A 20,295-nucleotide genomic window follows, 5' to 3' on the forward strand; every position below is an offset into this window, starting at 1 on the left:
CCAGGAATCATTTATGGTGATTTAACCCCCAATTCCAACACTTGATGCTGAGTGCCAAGCAGGGCGGCAATGGGTCCCATTTTTTTATAGTCCTTGGGGGTTTGAACTCACAACCTACCGATCTCAGGGCGGACACTTTGCCCACTAGGCCAGTAGTCCCCAACCTTTTTGTAGCTGCGGACCGGTCAACGCTTGATACCATATTTCCTAAATTGCCGCCGGGGCGCTAATTAATTTAAAACTTCTCACTCCTGCGCTTACCAAAGGCATGCAGTAAAAGTAAGCATGCGCAAATTATTTTAAAACCTCTTCTCACTCCGGCACTTACCAAAGGCATGCAGTAAAAATTTGAGTGTGATGTAAGCTTGGACTTTAAATCCTACTGAATATCTCTTAATCTTCTTCCCTTTATGCGATTTCAAATTACCGGTATTGAAATCAGCCTCCTCCATTTTGAAAATGATGACAGGGGAAGTGTCACTCGGGACGTCAAGAGTTTGACCAGGTGGTTGTATTAAGCATCCATTCATCCATCTTCTTCCGCTCATCCGAGGTCGGGTCGTGGGGGCAGCAGCCTAAGCAGGGAAGCCCAGACTTCCCTCCCCCTGCCACTTCTAATTATTTTGCGAAGCGAGTTTGACCCGGCAGTAATTTAAGGCAGGCACATACTATATCACAGTATTTTGTCCCGCGGATCGGAGAGGGATTTTTAAATTGTATTTATTTATTTTTTGTCATGAAAATGGGAGTTTTTTGGGGGGGTTGGTGGACTAATTCTAAGTGTATTTTGTCTTTTTTTCTGTTGATTTAATTAGAAAAAATAAAAAATTTTAAATAAAAATGATAAAAAATTCTCCTGCGGCCCAGTGGTTGGGGACCACTGCACTAGGCCACTGAGTAGGTCATAAAACATCAAACTGTAAAAAAAAAAAAAATAGCTCAAAGCCAAATTAAGAATGGACGGATCAGTTGAAAGATTAGTTGAAAATGAGGAACACAATCATTTTGGAGTTTTTTATTTATTTATTTTTTTTCTAAACTTTTGTTTATACATTTATAAATAATCAAAACAGTACAAAACAAAACATTTATTCATTTTGAAGGTTTTGCAATTAGTATACGTTTCCCCACGTCACCGAAGTTATATCCAATCACCACATGCCGTACTGACGTGAAGATACTCACGACCAATCAGAAACGTCTGTATTTTTCAAAGAGGCGGGGTTTATGAGGTGTTAACCAATCACAGGCAAGGGGTGGTCCCGTTCTTGCCGACTTGGCTGAGGCGTCAGCAGTAGGACGCGGAATTTGTCCAAAGTTCTTCATTTAGTCGTCCGATGGCTCCGAGCGCGCAGCTCAAAGAGGCGATAGCCGACGTGCAGGACGGCGTCCGGGCCATCCTGCTCGGACCGCCCGGTGCCGGGAAGGGGACGCAGGTGAGTTGCCGGCGCTAGCATGTAGCATGTAGCAGTTAGCGCGGGAAGTAACAGCGCGTGGTGGTTGACGTTGGCTAGCAGCTAAGGCTAATGGTGGTCTTTAGCAAGCTTTATTGGCAACATTTAAAACAGCCAGGGCGTAAAACTATATACGTAATTAAAATACTAAACACTAAAACGGAGATGTCGAGGTTTTTGTTCATGTCATTGCAATTCCTCCTGTGGTGAGTTAAGTAACCTTAAACGGTACAAACTTTTGATACTTTTTTTTTTTTTACTCTGTTAAATAATACTACAAACTAACATGTCTTTTTAAGCACACAACTTTCTGTCAGCTTTTTGTTACAAGCGTAATTAGTCGTGATGGGTAAACGTATAGCCTCAGTGAGTGTAAGGCACACTCACTTGCTGTATTGACACTGCACTGATACTATTACGGTGTCATCTACTGCAGTCATACTTGCCAACCTAAATGATATTCATGAAGTAATATAATGTATTATGTCAAAGGGGGCTGGAAATTACAAGATTTTCTTCATCCTGCTCCTCAGGAATTGTGTGAATTTAAATTGTATAATTGTGATATAATTATATATCGTTCTAAATGCACATCAATGAATGAGATACATAAAAATGAAATGAAATGAACCTTGAGACCTCCGATTTCGGGGTGGGGGGCGTGGTTAAGAGGGGCGGCGTATAACTCGAGTATTTCATATATATTTCAAATATATATACATATATATCGTGTGTGTGTATATATATATATATATATATATACACATATGTGTATATATCCATCCATCCATCAACTTCCGCTTATCCGAGTCGCGGTGTATATAAGTATGTATGAAATACTTGACTTTCAGTGAATTCTAGCTATAAATAAATGATGATTGGGTTGTACTTGTATAGTGCTTTTCTACCTTCAAGGTACTCAAAGCGCCTTGACACTACTTCCACATTTACCCATTCACACACTGATGGAGGGAGCTGCCATGCAAGGCGCTAACCAGCAGCCATCAGGAGCAAGGGTGAAGTGTCTTGCTCAGGACACAACGGACGTGACGAGGTTGGTACTAGGTGGGGATTGAAACAGGGACCCTCGGGTTGCGCACGGCCACGGCGTCCCATACGGGAGCATGGTTGCAAAGCTGAAACTTAAAAGGAATTGACGGAAGGGCACCACCAGGAGTGGAGCCTGCGGCTTAATTTGACCCAACACGGTGAACGTTACCTGGCCCCGATACGGAAAGGATTGACAGATTGATGGTTCTTATGGAGCTATAGATATATATATTTATTTTATCATATATTTAAATAAAATAAATAGTTGAATTTCCGACGGCACCTATCAAATGCACAGTAATAAAACCACAGTTGTTCTACTAAATATTAAGAAACAACAACACTTACCTTTCACTATTTGAGAAACCTTTGTTCTGCCATTTGCGTATTGGCGAGCGATCTCCGAATCCGGGAACATCCTTCACAGAGTTGTTGTAGACATCCGCAAATGACAACAGTATGTTGCTTCCAGCTATCAGCATAGCCATCTTTGTCTCAGCATAAGATACACCCTTAGGTCTCCATTTTGCGAGGTGGGCCATCATACTGGGTTGTGAACGATGCTGCGCTGCGGACGCTTTGTGCTTCGCTGACTGACTGTTCATGGCTGAATATCCGTTCGGCCGCCGTGTTCAATAGAGAAGTCTGTTCTACAAAATTTACAGGCAACATGCCCCTTCCCCTTCGAACTCTCCTGGATAAACTGAAATTCTTGTTTTCAATCGTTCTGGAACTTGCAAGTATATTTCTTCATTTTGCTCGTCGACGGTGTAATATATTGGGTTGGAGTCAATAACCAGGCGATGTGATGAAGTTACGTCTCTTTACTGTGGGCTTCAGAACAGACTCCTAATGCATGTTCCTTGACTGCACTTAAATGTAGAATATACCGGTATTTACATTCGCTTCTATTCTATGTACAGTAGATGGCAGTATTGTCCGGTTTAAGAGGGTCACAACATTGAGTCAGGTCTGTCTGCATGGAGCTGGAGGGGGTGTGGCCTCCAGCTCCGCTTGAATTTCGGGAGAAAAATTGCCCCGGAGGTTTTCAAAAGAGGCGCTGAAAATCGGGAGTCTCCCGGGAAGGTTGGGAAGTATGACTGCAGTGGTTCTCAACCTTTTGTCAGTGATGTACCTCCTGTGAACATTTTTTAAATTCAAATTAGGGCTGGGCGATATATCGATATATACGATATATTGCGGATTCGTCTCTGTGCGTTATAAAAAAATGACTATATCGTAATATTCGAGTATACGTTCCCACGCAGTTGCTTTTAGCTGCGGGCATTACATGACAGGCTCTTCTCACTCTTTCCTGTCTCTCATTATCCCAGACAAGCAAGCGCACATTCTTACATACGTCACTTACTGTCACGTCATACGTCACATACGTGTCCGCCCTCGCGGAGCAGAGAGTTAGCAGACTAAGCTATGTTAGCTGCTAACGTAGCCGTACGAGTTGGAATACGATAGAAATAAAGTGCGGATCTGGTAACAAATGAAGGAAGACTTAATTCCCAATAAAAACAGCATCGTCTGGCAGTGGTTCGGCTTCAAGCGGGAATATGTTGAACAGACAACCATAATTTGTCAAGTGTGGGGGGGAAAAGCGTTGCTATAAAAAGTAGCATTACTGCTAATATGTAGCATCATTTGAAAAGTCACTCGCTAGAGAATGAAGAGAATTTCATAACGTTCGTCGTAACCTAACACATGGTGAAGGACGAATACCATTTAATTTCCTTTTATGCAGCTCATTTTTATTTGACACTTAAAATGTCTCTGACAATCTTGCACTTTATGTTTTGAAAATGACTTTAATAAATAGACTTTTTGTCAATTGAATTAGATGTGATTTCCCTCTCTGCATGAAAGTTTAAAAGTAGCATATATTAATGCAGTATGAACAAGAATGTTTATGTAGACACAAAGAATCATCATACTGCTGTGATTATATGCATCAAGTGTTCATTCAAGGCCAAGGCAAAATATCGTAATATATATAGTATATCGCGATATTAAAAAAAGGCAATATCGCCCAGCCATAACATGAAGGACATCGTATCAAAAGATGATTCTAAGTTTTTACTCTAATTAGGGTCAAATAAGCCCAAATAGCAAAGAGAAATAAAAAAAGCATGTAAACCAAACCTGGGCAAATTAAGGTCTGGGGGCCACATGTGGCCCGTTAGGCTTTTCTATCTGGCCCGCCGGACATTCCCAAATAACTGTTTTAGATCTTTAAGATGGAAACTCTAGCTGCCATTATGATGTGCAGTCATGTTTTCAAATTTACGCAAGTCTTGAACTATACAATATTTCAATGGTTGGAATCTGAGCTTTTGCATGATATACTAGTAACTATGGTAATTATGGCTGTGAATCTTTGGGTGTCCCACGATTCGATTCAATATCGATTCTTGGGGTCACAATTCGATAATATATCGATTTATTTTTTTTTCGATTCGATTTTCTATTCAAAAACGATATTTTTCTGACTCAAAACAATTCTGTATTCATTCGATACATAGGATTTCAGCAGGATCTACCCCAGTCTGCTGACATGCTAGCAGAGTAGTTGATCTTTTAAAAAAAAGCTTTTATAATTGTAAAGGACAACGTTTTATCAACTGATTGTAATGATTTTTTTATTTTTTTACTTTTAAACAAACCAAAAATATGATTTATTTTATCTTTGTGAAAACATTGGACACAGTGTGTTGTCAAGCTTATGAGATGCGATGCAAGTGAAAGCCACTGTGACACTAATGTTCTTTAAATTTTGTCTAATGATAATGTCAATGAGGGATTTTTAATCACTGCTATGCTGAAATTATAACTAATATTGATACTGTTGTTAATATTCATTTTTGTTTCACTACTTTTGGTTTGTTCTGTGTCGTGTTTGTCTCCTCAATTTCTCTGTTTATTGCAATTCTGAGTGTTGCTGGCTCAGGTTTGGTTTTGGAATTGGGTTGCATTGTTATGGTATTGCTGCGTATTGTTTTGTTGGATTGATTAAAAAAAATATATTTTTTATTTATTTATTTTTTTTAAATCGATTTTTTAAACATGAGAATCGATTCTGAACCGCACAACGCATTCGAATCGTATTCGAATCGATTTTTTCAAACACCCCTAATGGTCATCTAATTAGTTACTATGGTCATCTAAGTCACAACAGCTCAGAGGAGGTACCAAGCAATGTGGGTGTGGAGCGTTTCTACAGAGTGTTTCTAGAGCGGACAGCCTGAAATGCGGGGGTTTTTTTCTTCATTTTTTCGCATTCATATTTTGTTGCGTTTCGCTTCATTGTAAAATATGTCGCTCGAGAGGGGGTGTGGCGTTAATACGTTATCAATATTCAGTGTTTAATCGTTCATAGTTGATATTGGAAGGGGTGTGGCGTTCATACGTTTTCAATATTCAGTGTTTTATCGTTCATAGTTATTGTAAATCTCACATTCTTTATTTTCATGTACATTCTGGGTGTTTCATTCAGTAAAAAAGCTTGAAATTCCGTTCTGTTTTTTAAAGGCCTACTGAAAGCCACTACTACCGACCACGCAGTCTGATAGTTTATATATCAATGATGAAATATTAACATTGCAACACATGCCAATACGGCCTTTTTAGTTTACTAAATTGCAATTTTAAATTTCCCGCGAGGTATCCTGTTGAAAACGTCGCGGAATGATGACGCGTGCGTGTGACGTCTCACTCGGGTTGTAGCAGACATTTTTTTCCAGCCCGATCCAAGCTATCAGTAGTCTGCTTTAATCGCATAATTACAAAGTATTCTGGACATCTTTGTTGCTGAATCTTCTGCAATTTGTTCAATTTATAATAAGGAACTCAAAGTAGAAAGATGTAGGTGGGAAGCTTTTAGCCTTTAGCCACACAAACACAGTCGGTGTTTCCTTGTTTAAAATTCCAGAAGGTGAAACTTTACTTTGGAACAGAGCGGTCAAGCAAAAATGGATCCCGACCACATGTCAACCGGCAGGTTTCGGTGAGAAAATTTTGGTAATAAGTCGGCTCTTACCGTAGACATCAGCGGAGCTTGCGTCCTGCTGCAGCTGCATAGCTTCCCTCAGAGATACTGGCGGTCACCACACCTGTGGCCACACCCCTCCGACTTTCAGGTACCATATAATCTCACTAAAACACTAGTAACACAATAAGCAGATAAGTTTTTCCAGAATTATCCTAGTAAATGTGTCTAATAACATCTGAATCGCTCCCACTGCAATCGCCTTTTTTTAATTTTTTTTTTTACTTTTATTTTATTTTTATTTATTTTTTTCTAGTCCTTCACTCTCATTATCCTCATCGGCGAATCTTTCATCCTCGCTCAAAATAATGGGGAAGTTTTTGCTTTTTCGGTCCGAATTGCTCTAGCTGCTGGTGGCTACGATTGTAAACAATGTGAGGACGTGATGAGCTCTACAACCAGTGATGTCACACGCACATCGTCTGCTACTTCTGGTACAGGCAAGGCTTTTTTATTAGCGACCAAAAGTTGCAAAATTTATCGTTGATGTTCTCTACTGAATCTTTCAGCAAAAATATGGCAATATCGCAAAATGATCAAGTATGACACATAGAATGGACCTGCAATCCCCGTTTAAATAAGAAAATCTCATTTCACTAGGCCTTTAAGGCGGTCCATCATGACGTGTTTTAACATTCAATCAGACATTATTGTGAGGTTTTGTATTAGAGTTCCTAAAAAATTTTTGTCTCTAAATTCGGCCCGCAAGTCAAAATAATTGCCCGGGCCTGATGTAAACAAACAGCTTCGGCCTTAAGAGGTTAAAAAAACATGTATATTATTGTTTTTTGGAAATGAAAAATATCAAAATGGCCCCGGCATGCTGGGATTTTTCCGTGTGCAGCCCTCAGTGGGTAAAAAAATGGACACCCCTGTGTTCAACGAAATAGCTATGCAGAAAAGATTTTTGGTGGATTTTTACTTCAATATGTTGAGGGCTGCACTTTTGGACACCTCTGCCTTAAGACACTTGGCTAAAACTTTTTCTCTACCAACTTTGCAGAGTATCAACAATTGCTTTTTTTTTTTAAATGCTTGTGAATGTGGCATTAGTGTGACAAAAAATATGAGAGGGAAAAAAACTTGATTTTCTCCAGCCCTTCAAAGTAAAACGAAGCATGCAGAAGGTGACGAACGCCGGAGTTATTTTTCAACAAGCTGCTTTTTGTTGTCTCTCTGCCCTGAATATGTTTCCTTGTGATTTCTGGATGTGATTATGAAACCTGTTTACTATCATTGGTTCATTGGGCACTGGCAGTGGTGCATCATGGGTAGTGGGAAAGAAATGCACCGCAAAATCCCCTCAGCCTTCTTCCCCGCACCTTTTGACAAATTCACGTGTCAAAACGACCCTCCCTACTTGTCTTTCAACATCCTGCTTAGTGTTCTCACGTTGGCGTGCACGCACATGTCTTTTTGGAATTATGCAAACCTGCAGTTTGTCTCGGAGAAAGCGGTTTGTTTGCAAGGCCTCTCTGGGTTGCAGCCTAAATGGGCTGCTGTTGAAATAAAAAAAAAACATTAAGATTGCAGCATTTAACTATTAACACACACGTAACTGCAGGCTGACTGGCCTCAATGTAATTAGGTGAGGACACACTTGTTTTGGTGCAATTACTATAGTTTGATACCTAGATGGGCTGCAAAAATAAGCATTAAATGAGCTCCTGTCACTTAATCTTAATTCACTTCCAGTGTAAACTACCTGCCCTTCCTGCCGGCCAAATGTCCTCCACTTCAACAAAAGCCAGCATAGGATGCACTTTTTTGTGCCAGTCTTGTTTGCCGCCTAAATGGGCTGCTGTATAAATCAAAATGGAACAATAGGATGGTGACATTTAACCTGTAAATCAAACTTAACTGCACGCTGAATGGCCTCAATGTAATCAGCTGTGGACAATTTGTTTTGGTCCAAATACTGTACTTTAATGACTAAGCAGGCTGCAAAAATTGCATTAGAAGAACACCTATAACTTAAATTGTGTATTTTCACTTTTAATATAAACTACTTTCCTCTTCTGCCGGCCAAATGTCCTCCACTTCAACAAAAGCTAGCATAGAATGCACTTATTTGTGCCAGTCTTGTTTGCCGCCTAAATGGGCTGCTGTATAAATCAAAATGGAACAATAGGATGGCGACATTTAACCTGTAAAACAAACTTAACTGCACGCTGAATGGCCTCAATGTAATCAGATGAGGACATATTTGTTTTGGTCCAAATAGTGTATTTTGATGCCTAAACGGGCTGCAAACATCGCATTAGAATAGCACCTATAACTTAAATTGTGCATTTTCAATTTTAATGTGAACTACTTGCCTCTTCTGCTGGCCAAACGTCATCCACTTCAACAAAAGCTGGCATAGAATGCACTTATTAGTACCAGTCTTGTTTGCCGCCTAAATGGGCTGCTGTATCAATCAAAAAGGACCAATAGGATGGCGACATTTAACCTGTAAAACAAACTTAACTGCAGGCTGAATGGCCTCAATGTAATAAGCTGAGGACATATTTGTTCTGGTCCAAATACTGTACTTTGATGCCTAAACGGGCTGCGAACATCGCATTAGAATAGCACCTATAACTTAAATTGTGCATTTTCAATTTTAATGTAAACTACTTGCCTCTTCTGCCGGCCAAATGTCCTCCACTTCAACAAAAGCTAGCATAGAATGCACTTATTTGTGCCATTCTTGTTTGCCGCCTAAATGGGCTGCTGTATAAATCAAAATGGAACAATAGGATGGCGACATTTAACCTGTAAAACAAACTTAACTGCAGGCTGAATGGCCTCAATGTAATCACCTGAGGACATATTTGTTTTGGTCCAAATATTGTACTTTGATGCCTAAACGGGCTGCAAACTTCGCATTAGAATAGCACCTATAACTTAAATTGTGCATTTTCAATTTTAATGTAAACTACTTGCCTCTTCTGCTGGCCAAATGTCATCCACTTCAACAAAAGCTGGCGTAGAATGCACTTATTCGTACCAGTCTTGTTTGCTGCCTAAATGGGCTGCTGTATAAATCAAAATGAAACATTAGGATGGCAACATTTACCTATTAACACTTTACCTGCAAGCTGAATGGCCTCAACGTAATCAGCTGTGGACACACTTGTTTTGGTCCAAATACTGTAATTTGATGCTTAAACGGGCTGCAAACATCAACATCAGAAGAGCACCTATATCTGTGTATATTATCGACTTATAATGTGAACTACCTGCCTCTTCTGCAGAACAAATGTCCTACTTCAACAAAAGCTCGCATAGAATGCACTTATTCGTACCAGTCTTGTTTGCCGCCGAAATGGGCTGCTGTATAAATCAAAATGAAACATTAGGATGGCAACATTTAACTATTAAAACAATTTATTTGCAAGCTGAATGGCCTCAACATAATCAGTTGAGGACCCACTTGTTTTGGTCCAAATAGTGTAGTTTGAAGCCTAGACGGGCTGCAAACATCAACCTTAGAAAAGCACCTGTAACTTAATCTGTAAAATTTTATCAACTTCTAATGTGAACTATGTGAAAAATGTCCTCCACTTCAACAAAAGCTAGCAGAGAATGCACTTATTTTTGCTGATCTAATTTGCTGCCTAAATAACTTAATCTGCATGTTTCTTTTAGCTTTTAACATGAGTTACCTGCCTCTCCTGCAGGCCAAATGTCCTGCACTTCATCAGAAACCGACTGGTGCACAAGTTGCCTCGTCAGTAAACCGCCTAAACGGGCTGCTGCGACAATCAAAAGGAAATGCTAAGATTGCAACATTTAACGATGAACACAAACTACCTACAGCAGTGGTTCCCAAATGGGGGTACTTGAAGGTACGCCAAGGGGTACATGAGATTGTGGACATGTTCCATAAATATTGATTTTAAAGACTTATTTTTTTGTGAAGAAATGTTTCGAATTAAGTAAATGAATCCAGAGGGATCTCTATTACAATCCCCAAAGAAGGCACTTTAAAGGGGAACATTATCACAATTTCAAAAGGGTTAAAAACAATAAAAATCAGTTCCCAGTGGCATGTTGTATTTTTTCAAAATGTTACCGGTCCCAGAATATCCCTAAAAAAAGCTTTAAAATTCTTGATTTTCGCTATTTGCGATGCGACTATCCATTTCCCTGTGACTTCATACAGTGCTGCCAATGTAAACAAACAATGGCAGATACCACAGCAAGATATAGCGACATTAGCTCGGATTCAGACTCTGATTTCAGCGGCTTAAGCGATTCAACAGATTACGCATGTATTGAAACGGATGGTTGGAGTATGAAAGTATTGAAGAAGAAATTGAAGCTACTGAGCGAATAGCTATTGACGCTATTCATAGCCATAGCATGGCCGAATAGCTGCGTTAGCATCGCCGGTAAAATATATGGACCAAACTATCAGGACTTTCGCATCTTGTGACACTGGAGCAACTTAAATCCGTCGATTGGTAAGTGTTTTTTTTTCGCACAAATGTGGGTGGAAGGAAACGTAATATAGTTGCAAATGCATCTGCAGGTTATTCACACATCTCTGTGCCATGTCTGCTTTAGCACCGCCGGTAATTAGCATGTTAGCATCGATTAGCGTAGCATGTTAGCATCGATTAGCTGGCAGTCAACATCGACAAAACTCACCTTTTTGTGATTTCGTTGACTTTATCGTTGCAAATGCATCTGCAGGTTATCCATACATCTCTGTGCCATGTCTGCTTTAGCACCGCCGGTATATAGCATGTTAGCATCGATTAGCTGGCAGTCACGCCGCAACCAAATATGTCTGATTAGCACAAAAGTCAACATCAACAAAACTCACCTTTGTGATTTCGTTGACTTTATTGTTGCAAATGCATCTGCAGGTTATCCATACATCTCTGTGCCATGTCTGCTTTAGCACCGCTGGTAAATAGCATGTTAGCATCGATTAGCATAGCATGTTAGCATCGATTAGCTGGCAGTCACGCCGCAACCAAATATGTCTGATTAGCACATAAGTCAACATCAACAAAACTCACCTTTGTGATTTCGTTGACTTTGTTGTATGGATAACCTGCAGATGCATTTGCATCTCTGTGCCATGTCTGTCATCGCCGGTAAAATGTGGAAACACTTTGGTACATTCAATGGGGGTCTGGCGGCAGATTTCTTGCCACTTTTGCATCTTCGGTGCAACTTGAATCCCTCCCTGTTAGTGTTGTTACACCCTCCGACAACACACCGACGAGGCATGATGTCTCCAAGGTTCCAAAAAAGGTCGAAAAAACGGAAAATAACAAAGCTGAGACCCGGTGTTTGTAATGTGTTGAAAATAAAAATGGCGGCTGTATTACCTCGGAGACGTCACGTTCTGACGTCATCACCACATGAGCGATAAACAGAAAGGCGTTTAATTCGCCAAAATTCACCCATTTTGAGTTCGGAAATCGGTTAAAAAAATATGGTCTTTTTTTCTGCACCATCAAGGTATATATTGACGCTTACATAGGTCTGGTGATAATGTTCCCCTTTAAGTTGATTACTTCTATGTGTAGAAATCTTTATTTATAATTGAATCACTTGTTTATTTTTCAACAAGTTTTTAGTTATTTTTATATCTTTTTTCAAATAGTTCAAGAAAGACTACTACAAATGAGCAATATTTTGCACTGTTATACAATTTCATAAATCAGAAACTGATGACATAGTGCTGTATTTTACTTCTTCATCTCTTTTTTTCAACCAAAAAGGCCTTGCTCTGATTAGGGGGTACTTGAATTAAAAAAATGTTCACAGGGGGTACATCAATGAAAAAAGGTTGAGAACCACTGACCTACAGGATTAATGGCGTCAACGTAATCGGCTGAGGACACACTTGTTTTGGTCCAAATACTGTAGTTTGATGCCTAAACGGGCTGCAAACAACATTAGAAGAACACCTATAACTTAGGCAGTTCATATTGAATTAACATGCACAGATTGTGTTCCCAGCAGGCCAGATGTCCTCCACTTGAACAGAAACTAACAGAGGACACACTTATTCAGGCCGGTCTGGTTTGCTGCCTAAATGGGCTGCTGTGTGGCCTGAGTAAGCCATAAGAGATGTTCGTTCCCTACAGGCCCACCGGCTGGCCGAGCGCTACTGCGTGTGCCACCTGTCCACCGGAGACATGCTGAGGGCCATGGTGGCGTCAGGCTCGGAGCTGGGCAAGAAGCTGAAACAGACCATGGACGCCGGCAAGCTGGTAAGTCAGCGTCTCCCGCGGAGGACATGTCCGCCTCCCCTAATCCCAGCGTCTCCCTCCGGTGCAGGTGAGCGACGAGATGGTGGTGGAGCTCATCGAGAACAACCTGGACACGCCCCCCTGCAAGAAGGGCTTCCTGTTGGACGGATTCCCTCGCACGGTCAAACAGGCGGAGCTGGTCAGGACTGGCGTCATCCCATTGGCTGCCTTTTTCCCCTCGCGCTGACTTCCTGCGTCTTGTCCTTGCAGTTGGATGACTTGTTGGACAAGAGACACGAGAAGCTGGACTCCGTCATCGAGTTTGCGGTCGACGATTCCCTGCTGGTCCGCAGGATCTGTGGCAGGTGGGGACTCACTGTGTAATGGAGCGGGAACAGCGCTATACTGTCTCCTAGTGGCCCTTTATAGGTATTGATAAGTGCACAACACACCAATTGATGTTTGCATATCTTTCTCTTATCTTGCTGAAATTGCACTGAGCAGCTCCGTCTATGGTTATCGTCACATTTTTTTTTTTTAACTTTCCAGTACTGGCAGCATATAATAAAACCCCACTAATAGTGGTATTATTAGTATTTTATAAAGTATTTTTCGGATTATAAATCGATCCAGAGTATAAAGTTAAAGTATCAATGATTGGCTCACACACACACACACTAGGTGTGGCGAAATTATTCTCTGCATTTGAACCATCACCCTTGATGACCCCCTGGGAGGTGAGGGGAGCAGTTGGCAGTAGCGGTGCCGCGCCCGGGAATCATTTATGGTGATTTTACCCCCAATTCCAACCCTTAATGCTGAGTGCCAAGCAGGGAGATAATGGGTCCCATTTTTATAGTCTTTGGTATGACGTCGCACCGGCCAAAAATGCATAATAAAGGAAAATAACATATATAAGTCGCACTGGAGTATAAGTCGCATTTTTGGGGGAAATTTATTTGATAAAATCCAACTCCAAGAATAGACATTTGAAAGGCAATTTAAAATAAATAAAGAATAGTGAAGAAAAGGCTGAATAAGTGTACGTTATATGAGGCATAAATAACCGAGAAGGTGCCTTGTATGTTAACCTAACATATGGTAAGCGTCATTCAAATAACTATAACATATAGAACGTGCTATACGTTTACCAAACAATCTGTCACTTCTAATCGATAAATCCGATGAAATCTTCTTCCTCGATGTCGCTTCTAAACAAATCTGCCAACTCCAAAGGTATGCGCCGCTTCCTCTTGTCGTTTTCTGCTGCATATTTCACTACGTCCAGCTTGTAATCTGCAGTACCTGATTTCCTTTTCGGTGCCATTTTTGTTCAGCCCTTCTCAGTTTTTATAAGTTACCGCCAGCAATGAAAGGATTCATTTTAATAGGTACGGCAGTAGCATATAGCAGTTAGCACTTCTGCCATGACCTTCCCCCGCCAAATTCTTATTGGTTGACGTGTGTGTGACGATTGCTGACATTTTCTTCATCTCTTCCGCGAATGAGAAAATAATATTTGATATTTTACGGTAATGTGTTAATAATTTCACACAAGTCGCTCCGGAGTATATGTCGCACCCCCGGCCAAACTATGAAAAAAAAAAGCGACTTATAGTCCGAAAAAGACGGTACTTAAAAAATATATTTTAAGTACATTTTACATTTCTGGCCTAAAAAGTTCAATAAGAAATTTTTGTTTGGCTGGTTGGCTTTAAAAAAAATATTTTTTCTGGAGATGTCCGATAATATTGGACTGCCAATATTATCAACAGATAAATGCTTTAAAACATAACATCGGAAGTTATCGTTGTCTGTTTAAAAAAGTAAAATTTATGACTTTTTAAAAGGCCGCTGTGTTCACGGACGCAGGGAGAAGTACAGAGCAGCAATAACACTTTAAAGGCACTGCCTTTGCGAGCCGGCCCAATCACATAATATCTGCGGCTTTTCACACACACAAGTGAATGCAAGGCATACATGGTCAACAGCCATACAGGTCACACTGAGGGTAGACGTATAAACAACTTTAACACTGTTACAAAATATGCGCCACACATTTCGGGAGAACATCCGCACCGTAACACAACATAAACACGACAGAACAAATACCCAGAACGTTTTGCAGCACTAACTCTTCCGGAACGCTAACCTCAACCTCCCCATGCTCTCTCAGGGAGAGCATATCCCAAATTCCAAGCTGCTGTTTTGAGGCATTTTTTTTTTATTTAAATGCACTTTGTGACTTCAATAATAAATATGGCAGTGCCATGTGGGCACTTTTTTTCCATAACTTGAGTTGATTTATTTTGGAAAACATTGTTAAATTGTTTAATGCATCCAGCGGGGCATCACAACAAAATTAGGCATAATAATGTGTTAATTGCACGACTGTATATAGCGCTTGATATCGAAATCGGTAGTTAAGAGTTGGACAATGTCGAAATATCGGCAAAAAAGCCATTATCGGACATCTCAAATTTTTTATATTCCCCCCGCTATTTTTTCACAAATGTAAATTTTATTTAAATACACATTAACATCGATGCAACACACTGTCATGTAGTTTATAAACGGCAGTGGACCACCCACTCACTGTACCTTGCAGATTTAAAATAAAAACATGAATAAGTAATTATATTGTATTCATTGTGTACAGGGTAGCCAGAGATTAGCGGTGCAAGCTGCCAGCAAAAATGTACACTCTAGTTGTCAGCTAACAATTGGTGAACCAGTTGTCAAATAGCATTAACGCTTTAGTAGCCATCCAGGAACTAGAGCGCAAGCTGCCAGCCAGCAATAAAGGGTAAGTTATCCGTTAGCAATTAGAGTTGCAGTTGACAGCTAGCAATTAGCATGCAAGCTGCCAGCAAACATGAAGTTCAAATTATCAGTCGGTGATTAGCGGTGGAAGATAACCGCTAGCATTAATTGGTGAAATTTGTCCTCAGCATTTGACCCATCCCTTTGTTCACCCCCTGGGAGGTGAGGGGAGCAGTGAGCAGCAGCGTTGGCCACGCCCGGGAATCATTTTTGTGATTTCAGAGCGCATGTCGTCAGCGGTTCAGCATCGAGCAGATAGGTCTTTAGCAGGGCAGCAACGGACTCTCCCCAAATTATACTAAACACTTCCAAGTCAACTACTTTCTAAACATCACCATGAGCCCGTTGACCTTCTAGAAACAAACTGCAGCTCAGCTCACTCGCAGTCCTGGTTTGTGGTGAAGGCTAGTTAGCTTTTAGCGTAATGTTAGCTCATTTTGTTGTGTGTGTGTGTGTGTGTTATGGACAGAGTGTTGATTGTGGTGTGTTGAAGCAGCAAAAAAGGACATTATATTAAATGAAGAGTTTCTGTCTCTGATAGTGTATATAATAATGTAATTGCATCACAAAGCCTACATAAACTCCATGGTGTTCAGGGATGAATAGTTTCTCCTATTGCTATTGTGCTATTTTTTTCATCAATAGTTACATTAATCGTTAGTAATGTAGCAGCCTGGTTTTGAATGGCAGGGTCCCTGCTATCACATGTTGATACAAATATAACATTTACATAAAAAAAATCAACTACAAGCTTCCCCAATGCTGTAATAAATTAAGCATGATGAGTTGACTTGAAACTGTTTAATGTTGCACTTTTTATATGTAGAAGAAAAGTTGTCATTTTATTTCATCAAAGCAACAACTTGAGGCAGTTTAATGTGGATCAACGTGGGCATAATTATCGTGTTCCCAATGTTAAAAGGATCAAGCCATTGTTTACAAATTTGGTAATTAAATAACCAAAAAATGTATATTTTGTTGTTTTCTTACTGTACCGAAAATGAACCGAACCGTGACCTCTAAACCGAGGTACGTACCGAACCAAAATGTTTGTGTACCGTTACACCCCTAATGCTGTAGTTATGAACGATTAATTCATGATGAATAGTACGGTTTTGTTTATGCCGGTCAATTAACAGCAAACGAGATGTAACTCTGCAGAGGATATGTGGCGGATAGTCTCACATCCAAGTGAGCCGTCACTTAATAGACTAAGTGGTCGTTGTCCTCCTGGTCCCCGCAGACTCTTCCACCAGCCCAGCGGTCGCTCCTACCACGAGGAGTTTAACCCCCCCAAAGAGCCCATGAAAGATGACGTGAGTCCCCCCGATCATGATGCGCGCTCACAATACTCGCGACCTTAAGTCCCTTTTGGTTCCTTCTTCCCCAGGTGACAGGCGAGCCCCTCATCCGTCGCAGCGACGACAACGAGACGGCCCTGCGCACCCGCCTGGAGTCCTACCACCGGCAGACAGCCCCGCTGGTGCAGTACTACAGCGCCCAGGGCCTGCACGCCGCCATCGACGCCGCCATGAGCCCCAACGTGGTCTTCGCCTCCATCGTGGCCGCCTTCACCGCCGCCACAGAAGCTCCTGCCCGCGCCATCGCCTGTAAAGTCTCTTCCTAGCGTTCTCACAACTCCCCCTTTCTTCCTCTCGTCTTACACCAGTGCTTCTCTCACACTGAATTATTTTTGCGCTCACGCTAAAGTTACTGGTTTTCTTTATCTTAGTATCTACAGGACTGTCTCAGAAAATTTGAATATTGTGATGAAGTCCTTTTTATTTTCTGTAATGCAACTAAAAACATGAAAATGTCATACATTCTGGATTCATTACACATCAACTGAAATATTGCAAGCCTTTTATTATTATAATATTACGGATTATGGCATACAGCTTAGAAAACTCAAAAATCCTATCTCAAAAAATTAGATTTACTCACACCAAGTAAAAAAAAAAAAGATTTATAACAGCAAAACAAAATCAAACATTTGAAAATGTCAATTAATGCACTCAGTACTTGGTTGGGAATCCTTTTGCAGGGATTACTGCATCAATGCGGCGTGGCATGGAGGCAATCAGCCTGTGGCATTGTTGAGGTGTTATGGATGCCCAGGATGCTTCAAGCCTTAAGCTCATTTGCATTATTGGGTCTGGTGTCTTTCAGCTTCTTCTTCACAATACCCCACAAATTCTCCATGGGGGTCAAGTCAGAGGAGTTGGCAGGCCATTCGAGGACAGTAAAGCCATGGTCAGTACACCAGTAAATGGTGGTTTTGGCACTGTGGGCAGGTGCCAGATCATGCTGGAAAATGAATGCCCCATCACACATATCACAGCGCCTCCATTTAGGAAGCACTGCATCACGGGGGCTGTTTGGAACTTTCCTGTAGAAAATTAATTATTTTTCAAGTCCTTACCAACACCAAAGATGATTATTTATTAACACTAAAGATGCTATTGTGCCATTGCCTCTCAAGCCCAGCCCCCCCCCCCCCCCCCCCCTTCCTTTCCCCAAACGCCTCACGGGAACCTGCCCCACTACTTAAGAAACAATGCATAACAGGGAAGTTTGGAACATGCTCAGTCACATTTTTGTCGAGGACAGAATTTTTTTCACGCCCCCGCCTCCCTGATGTTGATGATTATTTTTTAGCTTTGTTTCAAGATAGTTCTAAACTAACACTGTGTAGATCAGAGGTGTTAAACTTGATTTCATTGAGGGCCACGTTGCAGTTTTGGCTGCCCTCGGAAGGCCGGCCGCTTGTAACATTATTAGGGAAACATACATGTGTAAGGATTAGCCACATGATATTGTCACACCATTACCTGTGCATTTGATTAGTACAATGTATATTTTACCAACTCTGTAAGAAAGAAAGAAAAATCTGTAGATTTTGCAGTCCAAAAATTGGCAAAATGTTACCATATTTACAGTAAAATGGTCACACTGTTTTACTGTAAAATTCTGGTGATTTAGCTGCCAGTTTGGTGTTTTTGCATAAAAATATGGTTGCCGTTTTTACAGCGTGTTACTGTAAATGTAAAAATGGTACCACCGTTTTTTTCTTACGGTAGGATTATATAGACCGAGCCGTTATGTTTACAGTGTACAATTTGTTGGATAACTTGCTTTGAGATCATATGGCTAAGTAGACATTTACTTATGTTTTTACCCCCAAAATTTAAAATGTAAATATAATATGTTGCATTATTAGTAGAGATGTCCGATAATGGCTTTTTTGCCGATACCCGATATTCTGATATTGTCCAACTCTCAATTACCGGTATACAAAGTTGTGGAATTAACACATTATGTCTAATTTTGTTGAGATGCCTCGCTGGATTCATTAAACAATGTAACAAGGTTTTCCAAGATAAATCAACTGAAGTTATGGATAAAAATGCCAACATGGCACTGCCATATTTATTATTGAAGTCACAAAGTGCATTTTTTTTTTTTTAACATGCCCCCAAAAAAGCAGCTTGGAATTTGAAGAGGTTGGGGGTAGCGGGGGGTGTATATTGTAGGGGTTCTGGGTATTTGTTCTGTTGTGTTATGGTGTGGATGTTCTCCCGAAATGTGTTTGTCATTCTTGTTTGGTGTGGGTTCACAGTGTGGCGCATAATTGGAACAGTGTTAAAGTTGTTTATACGGCCACCCTCAGTGTGACCTGTATGGCTGCTGACCAAGTATGCGTTGCATTCACTTGTGTGTGTGAAAAAGCCGCATATATTATGTGACGTAACGACAGATTGTAGAGGACGCCCCCAACATTGTTGTCAGAGTGGAAATTGGGAGAAATTAAGGAGAATGGTTGCCCTGGGAGATTTTCGGGAGGGGCACTGAAATTCGGGAGTCTCCCGGGGAAAAATGGGAGGGTTGGCAAGTATGTATTATATCTATTGCATTATTAGATAGATAAAGTGTAAAAGATATATAATTGCATGGAGTACATGTCCTTTTTTTCTGTCAAAATAGAAAAAGAATGAAATATAAAGCACTTCATTGATGCATATTATTTCCAAGCTTTCACGGGCCATTCAAAACAATGTGCCTTGAGTTTGACACCTGTGCTCTACATGCTATTGTTAATGTTTGTGACTATTATTTTGCATTGATTAATTCCATGCACGTTTGGTTGTGATGACTTGTATGGAAAGAGCACACACACACACAATATGATTGACACTTGACCCTCCAGTCCTGCTGTTGGAGTCCATCCTGCATGCTGACGAGCAAAAGCAGATGTTTGGCCTTCTCAGTGGGAACGTTTCATTCTTTGACGATGGCTCATTTCCTCAAATAATCTCTGTAATGTCTCTGCTTCCCTCTGTGTCCTTGTCCCTCCAGCCGGTTGAATGTAGTCCCATGGAGGTGGACGGACAGACGAGTGGGGAGAAACGCAGACTGGGTGACGTCGGAGCTTCAGACCAAAACGAGCATCTTCTTGTCATTCCTCACGCTGCTGCAGCTTCCAATAAACCTCACCTTTTTGCTACCACCGACACACACTTCCTGTTTGCTTTTGTCACTCCCAAAGGTAAGACGGCACAAACGGCTTTTCAGAATGTGGTATTCGCAAAGGAGTCAAATCTTTCCAACAGCTCTTTTAAAGGCCTACTGAAATGAGATTTTCTTATTTAAACGGGGATAGCAGGTCCATTCTATGTGTCATACTTGATCATTTCGCGATATTGCCATATTTTTG

General features: G+C 40.8%; 1 protein-coding gene across 1 annotated transcript; it reads left to right on the forward strand.

Moving 5' to 3' along the window:
• Positions 1-1,242: 1,242 nt before the first annotated feature.
• Positions 1,243-20,094, forward strand: ak2 (adenylate kinase 2). Its single transcript, XM_061897228.1, has 7 exons — positions 1,243-1,436; positions 12,654-12,779; positions 12,847-12,957; positions 13,029-13,123; positions 16,825-16,897; positions 16,972-17,191; positions 19,938-20,094. The coding sequence occupies exons 1-7, from the start codon at positions 1,338-1,340 to the stop codon at positions 19,943-19,945; spliced, it is 732 nt and encodes a 243-aa protein (XP_061753212.1). The 5' UTR covers positions 1,243-1,337; the 3' UTR covers positions 19,946-20,094.
• Positions 20,095-20,295: the final 201 nt, after the last annotated feature.

This window comes from Nerophis ophidion, linkage group LG04 (genome assembly GCF_033978795.1).
Source record: "Nerophis ophidion isolate RoL-2023_Sa linkage group LG04, RoL_Noph_v1.0, whole genome shotgun sequence".
Taxonomy (NCBI): domain Eukaryota; kingdom Metazoa; phylum Chordata; class Actinopteri; order Syngnathiformes; family Syngnathidae; genus Nerophis; species Nerophis ophidion.

Excerpts from the sequence above, each read along its gene's own strand:
- ak2 (XM_061897228.1), top strand. The coding sequence starts at position 1,338 with ATGGCTCCGAGCGCGCAGCTCAAAGAGGCGATAGCCGACGTGCAGGAC. Across the intron at positions 12,780-12,846 it reads CCATGGACGCCGGCAAGCTG|GTGAGCGACGAGATGGTGGT; the intron begins GTAAGTCAGCGT and ends CCTCCGGTGCAG. Across the intron at positions 12,958-13,028 it reads CGGTCAAACAGGCGGAGCTG|TTGGATGACTTGTTGGACAA; the intron begins GTCAGGACTGGC and ends TTGTCCTTGCAG.